The 17285-nt window shown below is 43.1% G+C and overlaps 2 protein-coding genes across 2 annotated transcripts; one reads left to right on the top strand and one right to left on the bottom strand.

Annotated features, from left to right (window-relative positions):
- Positions 1-4124: 4124 nt before the first annotated feature.
- On the top strand, positions 4125-4971 carry LOC308264835 (transformer-2 protein homolog alpha-like; the record flags this gene model as incomplete). The annotated part of the gene is given in 2 exon segments (XM_080698363.1): positions 4125-4156; positions 4158-4971. Coding segments are annotated over 2 exon segments (846 nt in total).
- A 6803-nt stretch (positions 4972-11774) lies between these two features.
- Positions 11775-16329, bottom strand: LOC308265137 (alpha-1,3-mannosyl-glycoprotein 4-beta-N-acetylglucosaminyltransferase-like protein MGAT4E; the record flags this gene model as incomplete). Its single annotated transcript, XM_080698731.1, has 3 exons — positions 11775-12889; positions 13523-13679; positions 16321-16329. 3 exons carry the CDS (start codon positions 16327-16329, stop codon positions 11775-11777), a joined length of 1281 nt encoding a protein of 426 aa, XP_080554857.1.
- Positions 16330-17285: the final 956 nt, after the last annotated feature.

Here is a 17285-nt window from a genome sequence, read left to right as displayed (position 1 = left end):
TGGCCTGGCAACCATTGTTCTCCCTGAATGGGGTTTTTACCAACCCAACCTTATGTCAAGCAGCAGCTCCTTGGTGAGGGAGATGGTGAAGAAGGCTGATCCAGGGATGTGGATTGTAACCCAGGCATATTGTTCTCCAAATAGAAAAGGCTTTTTTGGTATTTTCTTCAACTATAAGTATGATACATGTTCAATATAACACATTAAATCAACTATAAAAGAAGAGTAAAAATCACTCAAAACTCTAATTGTCAGAGATAATCTCTCCTTAACTTCTTTTTTTGGGGGAGAGTGAGATGGGGAGAAGGAAAAAGAAATTTATTGATTTTCTAATAAATCAGATAAACCAGTGAACTTTAGTTCCGGAAAAGGTGAGACAGAGGATCGCAGGTTCAAGGACAGTCTCAGCAACTTAGTGAGAATCTCAGCAATCTAGAGAGAACTTGTTTCAAAATAAAAATAAATTAGGGCTGAGGATGCAGCTCAGAGGTAGACTTTTTCTATGTTCAATCCCTGTTAAAACACACACACACACACACACACACACACACACGCAGGATTTAGCCACAACATAGTAGCATTTCTTTTTCTTTTCTTTCTTTTTTGGGGGGAATACTGGGGATGGAATCCAATGGCTTTCCAAGTGAATTCTATAAATACTTCTCAAACTATTTCATGAAATAGAAAAAAGTGGGACTCTCCCAAATACATTCTATGAAGCCAACATCACACTAATACCCAAGCAGAATAAAGACAGTTCAAGGAAGGAAAACTACAGGCCTATATCTTTGATGAACTTGGATGCAAAACTATTAAACAAAATACGAGCAACATGCATTCAAAACCACATAGAGAAAATCATACACCATGACCAGGTAGGGTTCATCCCAGGGATGCAAGGCTGGTTCAACATATGAAAATCAATGCATGTAATTCATCATATAAACAGAATCAAAGACAAAAATCACATGATCATTTCAATAGACGCAGAAAAAACATCTATTGATATTGTTTGATAAAATCCAACATCCATTTATAATAAAAAACACTGCAGAGAATTGGAATAGAAGGAATATATCTCAACATCATTAAGGCAATCTACAATAAGCCCACCGCCAACATCATATTAAATGGGGAAAAAGTTCAAGAATTCCCCCTAAAAACAAGAACGAGACAAAGATGTCCATTATACCCACTTCTCTTCAATATAGTACTAGAGATTCTAGCCAGAGCAATAAGGCAAGAAAAGGAAATCAAAGGAGTACAAATAGGAAAAGAAGAACTCAAACTTTCACTATTTGCAGATGACATGATACTATATTTAGAAAACCCAACAAACTCAACCAAAAGGCTTATAGAACTGATCAACAAATTCAGTAAAGGGTCTGGATACAAAATAAATCTTAAAAAATCAGAAGCTTGCGTGGTGGTGCACACTTGTAATCCCAGCATTCGGGAGGTTGAGACCGGAGGATTATGGTTCGCAGACAGCCTCAGCTACTTAGTGAGGTCCTCCGCAACTCAGTGAGACCCTGTTTCAAAATAAAGAATAAAACATTGGGCAGGGATTGTAGCTCGGAGGTCAAATGCCTCTGGGTTCCATCCCCAGACCCGAAAAAAAAAAAATCAGAAGCCTTCCTGTACACCAACCATAAATCCCCTGAAAAAGAAATTCAGAAAACACTTCCACTCAGGATCTCCCACAAAAAAATAAAATACTTAGAAATAAACTTAACCAAGGAGGTAAAAGATCTCTACAAAGAAAATTCTAAAACATTGAAAAAAGAAATCTAAGAAGATATTAGAAGATGGAAAGATCTTCCATGTTCATGGATTGGCAGAATAAATATCATTAAAATGGCCATCCTCCCAAAAGTGATCTACAGATTCAATGCAATGCCCATTAAACTACCAAGATCATTCCTCACAGACATAGAAAAATGAGTCCTTAAATTTATTTGGAATAACAAAAAGCCAAGAATAGCCAAAGTAGTTCTCAGCAACATAAACCATGTAAGAGGAATCACAATACCTGACTTTAAACTATACTACAAAGCCATTGTAATAAAAACAGAATGGTATTGGCAAAAAACAGATACATAGACCAATGCAGCAGAATAGAAGACCCAGAAACAAGTCCACACACTTTCAGCCAATTGATTTTTGATAAAGGGGCCAAAAACATACACTGGAAAAAAGATAGCCTGTTCAACAAATAGTGTTGGCAAAACTGGTTAACCATATGCAGAAAACTGGAAATTAATCCCACTTTATCACCCTGCACAAGTGTCAACTCAAGATGGATTAAAGACTTGGAAATAAAACCAGAGACCTTGAAGAGGGCATAGGTCCAACACTGCAACACCTAGGCACAGATAAACACTTTCTCAACAAGACCCCAAAGGCACAACAAATTAAAAGGTGAATCAACACGTGGGATTGCATGAAACCGAAGAGCTTCTGTTCAGCAAAGGAAATTGTCAAGAACCTCAACCGAGAGCCAACAGAATGGGAGAAGATTTTCGCCACCTACACCTCCTATAGAGGACTAATATCTAGAATATACAGAGAACTGAAGAAACTCAACACTAAGAAAACAAAGCATCCAATAACAAAATGGGCAAGGGAACTCTATAGACATTTCACAAAAGAAGAAATTCAAATGGCCAATAAATGCATGAAAAAATGCTCAACATCACTGGCAATCAGAGAGATGCAAATCAAAACTACCCTGAGATTTCATCTAACTCCAACTAGAATGGCAATCATTCAAAACACAACAAATGCTGGCAAGGATGTGGAGAAGTAGGAACTCTAAAACATTGTTGGTGGGATTGAAAATTAGTGCAACCACTTTGGAAAACAGTATGGAGAATCCTCAGAACAATGGGAACAAATCTACCATTTGATCCAGCAATACCACTTCTGGGTATCTACCCAAAATACCACTTCTTTTTGGGTATCTACCCAAAAGAAAGGAAACCAAACTACTAAACTAATGCATGTGTATCTATGTTCATAGCTGCACAATTCACCATAGCCAAACTATGGAACCAGCCATGATGTCCATCAACAGATGAATGGATTACAAAACTGTGGGATATGTACACAATGGAATTTTACTCAGCCATGAAAAAAATTACATCATTTTCAGGGAAATGGGTAGAACTGGAGGACATGCTAAGTGAGATTAGTCAGTCACAAAAAATAAGAAATCAGATGCTTTCCCTAATATGTGAAAGCTAAGGAGAAATGGGTCATAGGAGAAACTCTAGATGAAAAAGGAAATCCTATAGAGGAGCAAACAAGACAACCTAAATGAGGGGATGGGAGGGGGTAAGAAGGAAATTCTCTAAAACACAATGTACTTTAATATATCAAAGTCAACCACTAAGCCAAGCAACGGAAGAAGGGATGGGGAGGAAATGGGGTGTGAATTGGGTAGGGGTTAAATCGGTGATGTGTACATGTATGTACACACAAGTTTTTTACCCCAATGTGATGTATGAATATAATGCACCAATAAAAATAAAAAAAATACTATAAGAGAGAGCCAGGCATGGTGGTCCTGTGATTCTGGCTAGGCTGAGGCAGGAGGATAACAGGTTCAAGGCCAGCATGGACAACATATGGAGACCTAATCTGATTAAAAATGAAAAAGGAAAGGCCTAAGGAAAAATAATCTGATTTTCCTGGAACTATTGTTTCTCCTAAAGTATCTTAAGTTTAGTGACCTTAGTACTCCTGTGAGGTGATTCTGAGTCAGATTACTATAGGACATGTCCTTGTTGAATGTTCCACCTCAAGAGCCTTTTCTCTCAGCACATAGGTTGGTGTGTCAACACCGTGGAAACATAACATCACACACCATCTCTTTTCCAAATATCACAGACTGGATTTACACGAATTTACACAGCTTACCAATGATTAAGTTGATTATAAGTTGATTACCTCAAAGTTTCTGAGGTAGATTTTGCCGGAGCCTGCGACCGAGTGGGAGTGGACGGGGGCGGCCGTTGTTGTCGACTCTCTGCTTCTCCCCGCGGTCCAGTCAGCGAGGTGTAGGCCGTCGGCCCTCGAGCCGGACTTGTGCGTTAGCTAGTTCTGGGGAGCGCCTGGCCGACATGAGTGATGTAGAGGAGAACAACTTCGAGGGCAGAGTCTCGCTCCCAGTCAAAATCCCCAACGGGAACTCCTGCTCGTGTAAAATCGGAGAGCAGGTCAGGATCTCGTAGTCCATCACGGGTTTCCAAACACTCTGAATCCCATTCTCGATCAAGATCAAAATCCAGGTCGAGGTCAAGAAGGCATTCTCATAGACGCTACACTGGATCCAGATCTCACTCTCACAGGAGACGATCTCGAAGTAGGTCCTACACTCCAGACTACCGGCGGCGAAGGAGCCGGAGCCACTCTCCAATGTCTAATCGGAGGAGACATACCGGCAGCAGGGCAAATCCAGATCCCAACACTTGTCTTGGAGTGTTTGGCCTCAGTTTATATACAACAGAAAGAGATCTTTGTGAAGTATTTTCTCGATACGGGCCGTTGAGTGGTGTCAACGTGGTTTATGATCAGCGAACTGGGCGATCACGGGGATTTGCTTTTGTTTATTTTGAAAGAATAGATGATTCAAAGGAGGCTATGGAGAGGGCAAATGGAATGGAGCTGGATGGTAGAAGAATTCGTGTTGATTATTCTATTACGAAGAGGGCTCACACACCTACACCAGAAATCTACATGGGCAGACCAACTCATAGTGGTGGCGGAGGTGGAGGTGGAGGTGGAGGCGGCGGTGGAGGTGGTGGTGGCGGCAGACGTCGAGATTCTTACTATGATAGAGGATATGATCGTGGGTATGACAGATATGAAGACTATGATTACCGATACAGAAGAAGATCACCATCTCCTTATTACAGTCGATACAGATCACGATCAAGATCTCGATCCTACAGCCCAAGACGCTATTGATAACAGAATGGTTGCAGCTAAAAACCTCTTTCTCTTTGTGTTTTTTAATTCTGGATTTTCCCAAGATTTTAATCTTTGCTCCTCAAAGAAATCCTTTTGTTTATTTAGCTTCTATACTTTGCCAATTGTGTTGCTGTTTTTTACCTTTTTCATTATACTCTTGTCATTTTGAGTAGTTAAAACATCTTGAGTAAAATAGGAACACCCAGTGTTATGCTTTGTAAATGATTTTCCTTTGCCTTTCCAGAAGATTAACTTTTAGCTAATTATCTAAGGAAAGAAATGATCTTTTTAAAGCTTTTGTGTCCGATATTGTATTAGACATTGTATTAGAGATCTGCATTTCTGAGGAACTCTTTTTTTTAACTTCCTTTGAAGAAGGTAGTAACATGAAGTAGTTCAGTCATGTCACAATTGTCTGGAATGAAATGGAACAGTCAGATAGTTGAATGTAGAAAGTTTAAAGCTGTAGAAGAAACATTTGGATATTTCTTTTGAAGAATATAATTTTTGAACCTTAAAAGTTGTCACAGTTTTAGAGATGAAAAACTTGTGGACTTCTACAAAATATGTTGTATTTGAAATACATCTGTTAAACCTTAAAAAAAAAGTTTCTAAGGTAATCAACTTATAAGGAGGAAAGACTTTGTATGTGTGGTACTGGGGATGGAACCCAGGGCTTTTTAGCTCTTGGCTACACTCCCAGACCTATTTTATATTTTATTTAGAAACAGAGCCTCATTAAGTAGCTGAGGCTGGCTTCAAACTTGTGCGATCCTCCTGTCTCAGCCTCCCAAATGTGGGGATTACAAGCATGCGCCACCACGCCCGGCTGGATAGACTTATTTTGTCTTAGACATTTGGGTCCATGACTGCTTGGCCTTGCTGCTTTGGGCCTGTGGTGAAGGAGGATATCATGGCAGGGAGCATGTTGCTCGCTTTATGGAGGTCAGGAAACAAAGGGAAGGACAGGAACTGGGGTCATAATAGATCCTCCAAGGGCGTGTCCAGGATAACCTCACTTCCTCCCGCTAGACCCCACCTCATAAGGGCTCCAACACCTCCCAAGAGTGCTATCAGCTGGGGATGGAGCTTTGGACACATGAGCCTTTGGGGGATGTTTAAGAGCCCAACTTATCGTTCTTCTGTGTGCTGACTGCTCTTTCACTTACATAAGAGTTTTGAAACTTTGGCCCTAATGGCCCAGCTGTGTGATGTTTTTGTTTGGCTAGGCTGTTACTTTAATCAAGTTCCCCTCCATGAAGTTCTTATCTGCCAGAGCCAGCTGCCAAAAGTACAGGTTCCAAAGACAGTCGTAAGGGTGGAAGAATTCAATTCTAAGAATTTGATTCAAAGAATATTTAATTCTAGCATGGAAGGATTGCCAGTACACTCCCAGGTCAATATCTCTACTGGCTGATCCCAGGTTTATCTCTCTCATCCTATTTATACATTTCCAGGTCAATCAATCTCTCGTGCCATCACCACCTGTACTTCTCTCAGACCTTTTACTTTGAACTTTCCATGATCCCAAACCTTATTGACTCTGGGCAAAGGACAGTCAGAAGTATTCTTTTAGGGAAAAACCTTAATGGCTCCCCACACTTATCTTCTGAATAATCACAGCTAATCTTGTCTGTGGGACCCAATGGAAAGAGATGTCTTTTACTTATAGACTACATGTAAAAATCAACCAGTCTTATATTAGTATTGTTTTATTATTGTCTTCTGTTGATCCTGACATAATCTGTTTCTTGAAGAAATCTTTTTTTTAACCTAGAGACATCCTACCTACACTCCCAATCCTTTTTTATTTTATATTTTGAAACAAGGTCTCACTAAGTTTCTGAGGATCTTGCTGAATTGCTGAGGCTGGTCTCAAACCTGTGATTCTCCTGTGTCAACTTCCCAAGTACTGGGAATTGTAGGCATGTGATATCCAATCCTTTTTGAAGGCATGCCCCCAGTGACCTAAATTCCTTCCACTTAAAAAGGCCTCACTTCTGGCAAGGCCGCTATTGAGGCCTCTGAGGCCGGGATCGGAGCCTGCCGAGGGGTTAGGCTGGTTCTGGGGCCAGCGAGGCTGGGATCGTAGCCTGCCATGATGCAAGGCAGGTGCTGGGGCCTCCGAGGCTGGGATCAGAGCCTGCCGAGGGGTTAGGCCAGTGCCGGGGCCAATGAGGCCGGGATTGGAGCCTGCCGTGAGGCAAGGCCAGTGCTGGGGCCTCTGAGGCTGGGATCGGAGCCTGCCAAGGGTCAGGCCAGTGCCAGGGCCAGCGTGGCTGGGATTGGAGCCTGCCGTGAGGCAAGGCTGGTGCTGGGGCCTCCGAGGCTGGGATCAGAGCCTGCCGAGGGGTTAGGCCAGTGCTGGGGCCAACAGCCGGCATCGGAGCCTTCTGTGAGGCAAGGCCGTTATTGAGGCCTCCGAGGCCAGGATCGGAGCCTGCTGAGGGGTTAGGCCGGTGCTGGGGCCAGCGAGGCCGGGATCGGAGCCTGCCACGAGGCAAAGCCGATGCTGGGGCCTCCGAGGCCGGGATCAGAGCCTGATGAGGGGTTAGGCCAGTACTGGGGCCACTGGCCGACATTGGAGCCTTCTGTGAGGCAAGGCCGCTACTGAGGCCTCTGAGGCCTGGATCGAAGCCTGCCGAGGGGTTAGGCCGATGCCGGGGCCATCGGCTAACATCGGAGCCTGCCGTGAGGAAGGCCGGTGCTGGGGCCTCCATGGCCGGGATCGGAGCCAGCTGAGGGGTTAGGCCAGTGTCGGGGCCAGGGAGGCCAGAACCGGGGCCGCCCATGAGGCAAGGCCGCTGCTTGAGCCAGCGAGGTCTGGATCAGTCCACTGGGTAGCCAGGCCACTACTGGGGACGTCAAGAGTGGGATCGGTATTTGCCATGCGGCATGCACAGAGAAATATCGCAGAAAATTAAAATCAGATGCTTCCCCTAATCAGCAATAACTAGGAGGAAACGGGCAACAGGAAGTGGTTGAGCTATAGAAAGGGCCCTATAGTGAAGCAATTAAGGTGACCAATCAGAGGGTATGGAATAGGGGAGGATGGAGCCTCTTTAAAAAGCAGGAGGTACATAAACATATGTATCAAAGTTAATCACCAATAAGCATAGGATCGAGGGAGGGGGAGGGAATGGGATGGGAACTGGATGAGGGCTAATTGGATGATGTGTGCTTGTATATCCTCTCAAGTCTTATATTCCAATGTGATGTATGATTACAATGCACCAATAAAAATAAATTAAAAAAAAGGCCTCACTTCTTAAAGACTCACAGCACCTCCCAGTACTACAACTCTGGTGACCAACACTTTACATATAGACCTTTGTGGGCACCACCTACATTCAAACCATAGCACTCTTTCAAGGCAACACCCTTCTAGGCAAGCACTTTACTACTGAATACATCCACATCCCCCAGAGATTACTCTTATGACAATCTTTGGTCTAGAGCCATAGGGGGAAGTGTCTTCAGGATTATTCCAAGGATGAGAGTTACTTGAAGAAAGAAAAGCAGCCCTCAGTTCCAGCTCTCATATTTGACAAATGTTATGGATTTGCTTATTCAGCATCCATTTCACCCTCTTTAAAAAAATTCGCATCTACTAATTATATATATTAATGTGGTTCAATGTGATATCTTCATACCTTTATATAGGGGGCACGGATCACATTCAAACCCCCCCCCCCATTTTCCCACGCCCTTCCCAATCTCTCGTAGTCACTATTCTACTTTCAGGTTGACTTTTCTTAGCTTCCACATATGAGAAAATGCAATGCTTATTTTTATGTCTAGCTTCTTTCATTTAACATAATGTCCTCTAGTTACATACATTTTGCTGCAAAATACCAGAATCTAATTCTTCTTTGTGGCTAAATAACATCCTGTTGCTTTTTTTATACCATATTTTCTTTATTTATTCATTCGTTATGGCCACCTAGGATCCCATGCCTTAGCATTGTGAACAATTCTGCAACCAACATGGGTGTGCAGGTATCTCCTTGGTATGATTATTTTATTTCCTTTGTATATATATACCCAGGCATAGAATAGTTGGATACACTACTAGATCTATTTGTAGTGTTTTGAGAAATCTTCATAATGTCCTCCATAATGGTTGTACTAATTTATACTCCCACTAACAATATATGTGTTCTTTTTTTCCCAGACTCTCCAGCATTTTTAAAAGTTATAACCATTCTGCTGGGTGTGGTGGTGCACCCTTGTAATCCCCGCTCTTGGGAGGTGGAGACAAGAGGATTGTACAGGTTTGAAGAGACTCTGTTTCCAAATAAAAAAGTATAAAAAGTATAAAAAAAAGTATAAAAAGGTCTGGGAGTGTAGCCCGGAGGTAGAAGGGTTTCTAGGAACCCCAGTACCACCACCACCAAAAAAAAAGTTATAACCATTCTAACATATGATATCTCAACCTTTTTCTAATGTGGCTATCTCTTTTATAGAGACTAGAAATCTAAAACCTACATTTTAGCCAGGCGTGGTGGCACACGCTTGTAATCCCCGTGCTTGGGAGGCTGAGACAGGAGGATCGCACAGGTGCAAAGGCAGCCTCAGCTACTTAGTGAGCAACTTAGTGAGACCCTGTTTCCAAATAAAATATAAAATAGGTCTGGGAGTATAGCCCGGAGGTAGAAAGCCCTGGGTTCCACCCCTAGTATCACCAAAATAAATAAATAATAAATAAATAAATAAAACCTACATTTTCAGATTTCTCAGCAGCTACTGTTCCAATAGGATTTTAATTTAGATTTTCACAGTCAGAGAGACATATATGAGATCTGGGAATGAAATGTTTATAAAGTGAGAATAGTAATATATTTATCTCAGTGGTTTTGGTATGACACACCCATATACACACTATATTCTCTGTATATAATATATATGTTTTCCCATAAAACTGCCTCATTTTCCAATTTCAATATATCCCCAAGTTGTTTTATTGTTTGTTTGTTTGTTTGTTTTGCTTTTGGTACCAGGGATTGACTGCAGGGGCATTCTACCTTTGAGACACACCCCCAGCCCAGTTAATTAATTAATTAATTAATTAATTTATTGCGGTACTAGGGATGGAACCCAGAGGCATTCTACCTCTGAGTTACACCCCCAGCCCTATTTTTTATTCTTTATTTTGAAACAGAGTCTCACTGAGTTGCAAAGGGCCTCACTAAGTAGCTGAGGCTTTCCACGAACCACAATCCTCCAGTCTCAGCCTCCTGAATGCTGGGATTATGAGTGTGTGCCACCATGCCTGGCTCCTATTTTTTATATTTAATTTGAAACAGGGTCTCACTAGTTTGATGAGAGTCTTACTACTTGCTGAGGCTGTCCTCAAAACGGTGACCCTCCTGTCTTAGCCTCCCAAGTACTGGGATTACAAGTATGAGCCACCAGCCTATTTTATCTTTTTTTTTTTTTGTAGTACTAGGGTGAAACACAGGGGATTTATACCTCCAGGATACATTCCTAGACATATTTTTATATTTTATTTGGAAACAGGGTCTCACCAAGTTGCGGAGAGCCTCACTGATTAGCTGAGGCTGGCTTTGAACCCATGCAATACTCCTGTCTCAGCCTCCCAAGTACTAGGATTACAGGCATGTGCTGTCAAACCTGGCTTCTAGTTTATCTTTGTGTGTGTGTGTGTGTGTGTGTGTGTGTGTGTGTGTGTGTGTTACTGGGGATTGAACCCAGGGGCATTATACCTCTGAGCTATACCCCCAGCCCTATTTTTTATGTCCTATTTTGAAACAAGGTTTTACTAAGTTGTGGAGGGCCTTACTAAGTTGCTGAGGCTGGTCACAAATCTGCAATCCAGCCTCTCAAGTACTGGGTTTGCAAGTGTGTGCCACCATTCCCAGCCTAGTTTATCATTTTGAATACTAAGCATTTGTTGTTGTTGTAATTAACCTCTTGTTAATATGTTTAATTCACTTATCATCTTTACTACCTTGAATAGGGCAAACAGAACTCATCAAATAAGTACCTCTGAATGAATACATGAAAGGATCATGAATGCATGCTTCCCATTTTTGAACTAAAAATGCAAAATAGATGGTTCCATGCCCTTGCATAATAAATTATATACTGCCATCAAGAATGTGTATTTATAAGTTTAGTAATTTTTATTCTTTGACATATGAAAACACTGACAAATGTTGTATATCTTTATTCTAGAGAAATGTAGACATGAAAATGTACAAAGATTTGCATATACTTCTGAGGAGTTTTTGCTAGTCAAAAGCCTATGCTTGGATTCAGTAAGGCCCAATGTTTGGCAATTTTGAGGACTGGATCTTGTGCTAAGTCAGATAACATTTCTATAATCATGTCATGTTTTGGGCCATTCCCAATACTCTGTAAAGTAATATCTCCCTCAAAGTAAGATCCTGTCTCCTAGGATAGGAGACCTCTGTGGAGAAAATGAGGGAAGATTGGGGTGAATACATCCATCTCCCTTGCTTTTGGGGGTCAGGTGAATCCAATATTTTTTCTACTTCTTGTAAGTTTGTGTCATCTCTATTAACTAGACTGAAATGACTATGAATGTAAAGTGCAGTTTGAGGCTAGCCTCATCTACTTAGGTCTTTTGCAACTCAGCGAGACCCTGTTTCAAAATAAAGAATAAAACACAGGGCTGGAGGTAGCTCAGAGGTAGAATGCCCCTGGGTTCCATCCCCAGTACTGAAAAAATAAAAAATCTTTAATTTATACATCGATCCCCAAACCTGATCCGTCCAGAGTTCACACTGGTCACTTTATTACTATTTTTTCTGAAACTAAACCCAGATACGAATTTGTGTAATACAAAGATAAGATACCTGAGCTGCTGTCACCAACACCCGTACACATCTCACTTCCTCCTCAAAGTCTTTGTCATAATGTACCTTCTGATGGAATTTCCCCTTCACCAGCGGTCCCAGCAGCGTATAGCGGGCACAGCCTTTCTTATTCTCGACAGGCTCATAGCCCAGTTCTACTTGCCCATGCTCTAATTGATATATCCCCTGGGTACCAAATCCTGTTACGATCTCTATCTGGATCACCTTGTAATTACGATTGAATATCAGGGTATATTCATGGCCTTCAAAGACAAATGGAGTCTGGAAAAATCTTGGAGATAGAGAATAGGCATCTTCAGGGAGATGATTGTTTGCCGATGCCATGTTAGTGTAGACATGGGCAAGAGGGTTGTTTGGGAGAGTATCAAGTGTCTTTTCCTTTTCTTCCTCTTGGTAACAAGTGTCTTCAGAAGTAAAATTATTGCCCCAAGATTGAAAGAGATCAGGAACAAAGCTAATTGGAACTGACTGGCCCACAAGAAAACTAAAATTTGACAGAAGTAAGTGAGTGGGAGGGTCCATTGTGAAGAGGAGGAAGAAAGAGATCAGGCGGGGGAGGTCGCTGGAGTGGAAAACTTTCCCAGAGAATCTCAGGTCGGAGAACTCCAGGATCACCCAATGGAATTCTTTCCAGGCTGCTAATGCCTTGTAGATGGTAGACACAAAGCTCGGGGAGCACCGGACATGATCCTCCATCAGTAAAAAGTAATCAGAGAGCTTGCTTGCGAAGTTCATGAGGAGGGCATAATTCTCTTTCTGTCTGGAATAAAGCTCTCCACAGGGTGAGGAGAAGTTCTCCTTCTGTAGGGGGGAGCCACCCAACAGCCCCTGGACCACGAATAGATTGTGGGCCTCAATGTGGGATGCAAAGAGGACTGAGATATTGGTGACTGTTTGGCTGAGCCATGCAGGGTCCTGGTCTGACAGGTGAACCACCACCACCATGGTCTCCAGCTCATGTAATGAGGATGCATGGAACAGGGACTTGAGGGTGTCCAAGAGGTAGCTCCCATGGGAGTGTTGCGCTGAGGAAATCCCCACTGTCAGCAGCTCTGGAAGATACGGGGAGGGGCTTAGGTGAGAGCTCCTAGGCTTCCTCCCAGGGCCTCCCCTGGATGCCAGTCCCTGTGACACATTCACATTTCTTTCTCCCTGAGAGTGTGTGGTCCAGGGGGCCAGAGGGCGGGAAGTGGTTTGTCTGGCAGTGATTTGAAAGGGCAAGGCTGTCTCTGGAGGGGAAGCAGGCACCCAGCCAAAGCAAATGTGCTGTCTTGGCCAACGATCTCAGTGTGGCCTTGACCTTCAACGGTACCTCAGTCATCAGGGATCACCCAGCCCTGGATGGAGGGTGTCCATGGCCCTCTGGGCACTGGGGCTCAAAGCCCACATGGCCTCTCCCCTCTCCCCAGGGCTCTCCCGGGGCCACCCCTCTAATCCTGCCTTCCTCTCCCTGGGGGCCTGCCATGAAGGAGCTCTGCCCTGGGATATCTCGCTCACAGGTCCAGTGTGCTCTTCTCATCCTGTCGGGCCTTCAAGGGGTGAGCAGGCGAGAGGAGGAGGCTCTCAGGACCGCACCCTGCACTAAATGCCCAGGCTGGCCCTGCCAGCTCATCCCTCTGGCCCTCCTCCATTGCATTTGCTCCATGCCTTGCCTGGCCCTCTCGGGGCTCTGCCCCCACACTCACTCTTTGCCTTTCGTGGGGCTCCAGCCAGGATTCTGTAGGTTGCATGTTCCAGTAGAGGGCAGTTTTTCTGCATCTCCTTGAAGACTTCCAAGTGGTTATTGCTCTTAGGGATGATTTGTTCTTGAACTACCTTCCAAATTATTTCTTTCTTTTCGTTCTGAGGACAAGGTAGATATGTATTAGCCTTGAGGTTTATCCCCAGATCCTCTGGAAACAATTGAGGGGCATGCTCCAATTGGGGACAGGCTGGGCGAGCCCCAGGATGCAGTAGGCAGGAGACCCAGTGTCAGGGCTCAGCCACCCACACTCCCCACCTAGTCATGAACTACACAGTGCTTTCCAGTAGAAGCCATGCTCCTGAGCCAGTGTGACCCCGGTGTTGAGTGGAATGTCTAGAGGAAGGATATAGGCTCTCGCAGGAGTAACCTGTCATGCCACACCCTATATCTAATATCTTTCTTCCCTCCCTCTCTCCTTTCCTTTTCCTTCCTTCCTTCTTTCCTTCTTTTTTCCTTTCTTCCTTCCTTCCTCCTTCTTTTCGGTATTGAAGACTAAACCCAGGAACATTCTACCTCTATGCTATACCCTTAGCCCTTTGTTTAAATTTTTAGTGTGTGTTGTTTTTGAAACAGGGGCTTGCTAGTTTATTTTTTATTTTTATTTTTTTTTCCTTTGGTGGTACTGGTGTTCCTGGAAGCCCTTCTACCTCCGGGCTACACTCCCAGACCTATTTTATATTTTTTTATTTGGAAACAAGGTCTCTTAAGCCAGCAAGGCTGGCTCCGAACCAGCAAGATCCTCCTGTCTCTGCCTCCCAAGTGCGGGGATTACAAGCGTGCGCCACCACGCCCAGCTTGCTAGTTTATTAAGAGTCACTAAATTGCTAAAACTATCATAGAACCTGCAATTTTCTTGTTTCAATCTCCCAAGAATGAGGATTACAGATGTGAATCACCATGGTTGGCTTTGTTTCTTTTCATTATTAGACTGACCAATGAGGTTTAACTTGGCTTAGGCCTGTGCTGGGTTCTGAAATGCTCAGGACAGAACCTGTCCTGTCCTTAGGGAATTTACACCCACACCTCAATCTGAAGCCCTTGCTGTCATCCAGTTTGACCACACACAGTCCTGTATCACTTTCCTTGCTTCACTTTCATTTCACTCTCATTTCAAATCCTCAGCATGACCTGTGGGGGTTTGTTCTTCTGCTTTGCATATGTTTATACTAAGGTAGTTACTTTGCATCCTTTCACAGGAAGAATAGCATCCCCTCTCCTGGCACTGGCAAGGGCGTGGCAGCAGCCAGATGTCCTCTTGCCCTGGGTTCCTGTGCCCTGGAGGTGGCTGCAAATCCCCTTCTCCATACCTGGCTTGCCCCGTTTTCCTCCTACCCCTATTCATGTCCCATCCATTTCTCAAAGGCCAGTGGAAAGTGGCTGCTTTAAATTTATGAATTTAGAAAGTAATTGTGAATAAATCTGGCCTGAATTGTTTTAAGCTATTCCTTCAGCAGTGTAGAGACTTTGTGGAATTTTTGAATAAAAGCTACAGGAAGTTCTGGAATCTCAGATATTCCCATTCTTGTCCCTCTGCTACGTTTCTCTTTGATACCACAAATTATGCATCAAATCTCTAATTTTGTGTTTAACGCTATTCTGTTTTCCCCTGAAAAGTTCCGCTTTCTTTGTTGATCTCTACTGTCACTGCTGACCATTACAACAAATTACTCTTCCCTACTCCCCTTCTTGGCTCGGTGACTCTAAAAAGTCACCGGTCTTTTCTGAATATATTTGCAGTGATTCTACAGTGCTCCATATAGATGAGACATAAATATTGACTTTAAGCCAGGTGTGGTGACGCACGCATGTAATACCAGCTTTCGTTCAGGAGGCCGGGACAGAAGGATTGTGGTTTGTAGCCAGCCTCAGCTACTTAGTGAGGCTCTTTGCAACTTAGTGAGACTCTGTTTCAAAATAAAGAATAAAAAATAGGGCTGGGGGTCTAGCTCGGAGGTAGAATGACCCTGGGTTCCATATCCCCAGTACCGCTATATATATAATTTTTAAAAATTATTATTATTATTTTTTTGTAATCCCAAAGTGTGGGCCACCGACTTTATTATTTTCTTAATACTTGAAAATTGGTTCCATTATGGTTCTGGTACTCACCAAAGGAAGTTAAGTATCACCACTATAAAGTTTACCATAGAGGATGATGTTCAGGAAAGATAATAATAAAATTACTGTCATATATTTCCAAAAGGAATGGTTCATGATGCCAGGATTGAATGCAGCTCTGCAGAGAAATGAGCAGTATATGAGTATACCTGTGTACACACACACACTCTCTCTCTCTCTCTCTCTCTCTCTCTCTCTCTCTCTCTCTCTGAGAAACACATAGATGCTTTTTTAAATTTTTTTGGCACTGGATATTGAACCCAGGGGCAATGAACCCATTCAGCCTCTGAGTTCCCTCCTTCCATTTTTCCCTTTTTTCCTTGTTTCTGAGATACTGGGGATTGAATGCATGTGCTATAATGCTGAGCTCCATCCCCAGCCCTTTTTGTTGTTGTTGAGTCTTGTTGTTCCAGGCTGGTCTTGAACTTTCATCCTCCTAAGCAAGCTGGGATTGCAAACACATGCCTCAATGTGTGGCTTCCATTTCTATTCCATGGTATCTTTCTTGTTCCTTCATGAGCTTACCCCTCATATTAACACCTCTCACCCCAGTTTTTGTCATCTTAAGATGAAAGAGGAGAAGCAAGGAGCTTGATTTTATTCCATGTCTACATTCTGTACCTTCTGCATGGATGCCCATCTATGCTGTCATTTTCTAGTGTCTATGTCAGGAAGTCAACTAAGCTGCCTGTATTCATTCAACTAAGCTGAGGATGCTTCTTAGGAAAGGTGAAGAAAGGGAATAGGGCCATTCTTTTTTTTTTGTAGTACTTGGAATAGAACCAATAGAGATACAACCCCCCACCCAGACATTTTTAATTTTGAAACAGGGTCTGACTAAGTAGCCAATGTTGGTCTTGAACCTCTGATCCTCCTGTCTCAGTCTCCCAAGTCCTGAGATTACAGACAAGTACCATCATACTCAGCTGGATAGGGCCAGCTCTTTTCGAGTAGGGATACAACTAAAAAGGGTGTGGTGCCACAGATAGGAAACTAAAGATGAAGGCAAAGGTCTTAAATATTATTCTGTACTCCCAAAGCTTCAACTCAAACTAAAGTCACCTTTCGGGTTTTGCTGATTCTCCCTCTCTCCAAGCCATTGTCCTTTTTGGCTATTCAAGTCTCACCTCAGTGTCTCCTTCCGTTGGTGGGGGTGGTAGGATTTTGTAGGGACTTACATGCTGGAGTCAAGTAAAGATAGGAGAGTACAAGCCTTTCATCACAGGTGCTGTGTTCCCCTAAAACAAATGAGGTAGGACAGAAAACAGAAAGTAGCCAGAAGTTTCTAATCATGTGAAAATCCCCACCATCATCAGAGTAGTAAGCCCATCTCTTCTGTCCGATGCTTCCAAGATCACACGTGCAAAAGCAACTTAAAGTTTCTCAGAGAGTGAAGATTTTTCTGAAACTAAAAAGAAAACAAACTTAGTAGCCAAAGGGCTGGGCTATGACTGTATGGAATACAAGGTTGAGGCCACCAAAAGACTCCTACTAGATAACCAAGCAGGACTATCCCTCCCAGGAGGCATCTCCTGGCAACCATTGTTCTTTCTGAATGGGGAGCAGGCAGTCTTTGTCCCATCATC

Source organism: Muscardinus avellanarius, assembly GCF_963383645.1.
Source record: "Muscardinus avellanarius genome assembly, chromosome: 7".
Lineage (NCBI taxonomy): Eukaryota > Metazoa > Chordata > Mammalia > Rodentia > Gliridae > Muscardinus > Muscardinus avellanarius.
Note: the sequence above shows the minus strand (reverse complement) of the source record. Positions and strands in the feature narration are given on the sequence as shown.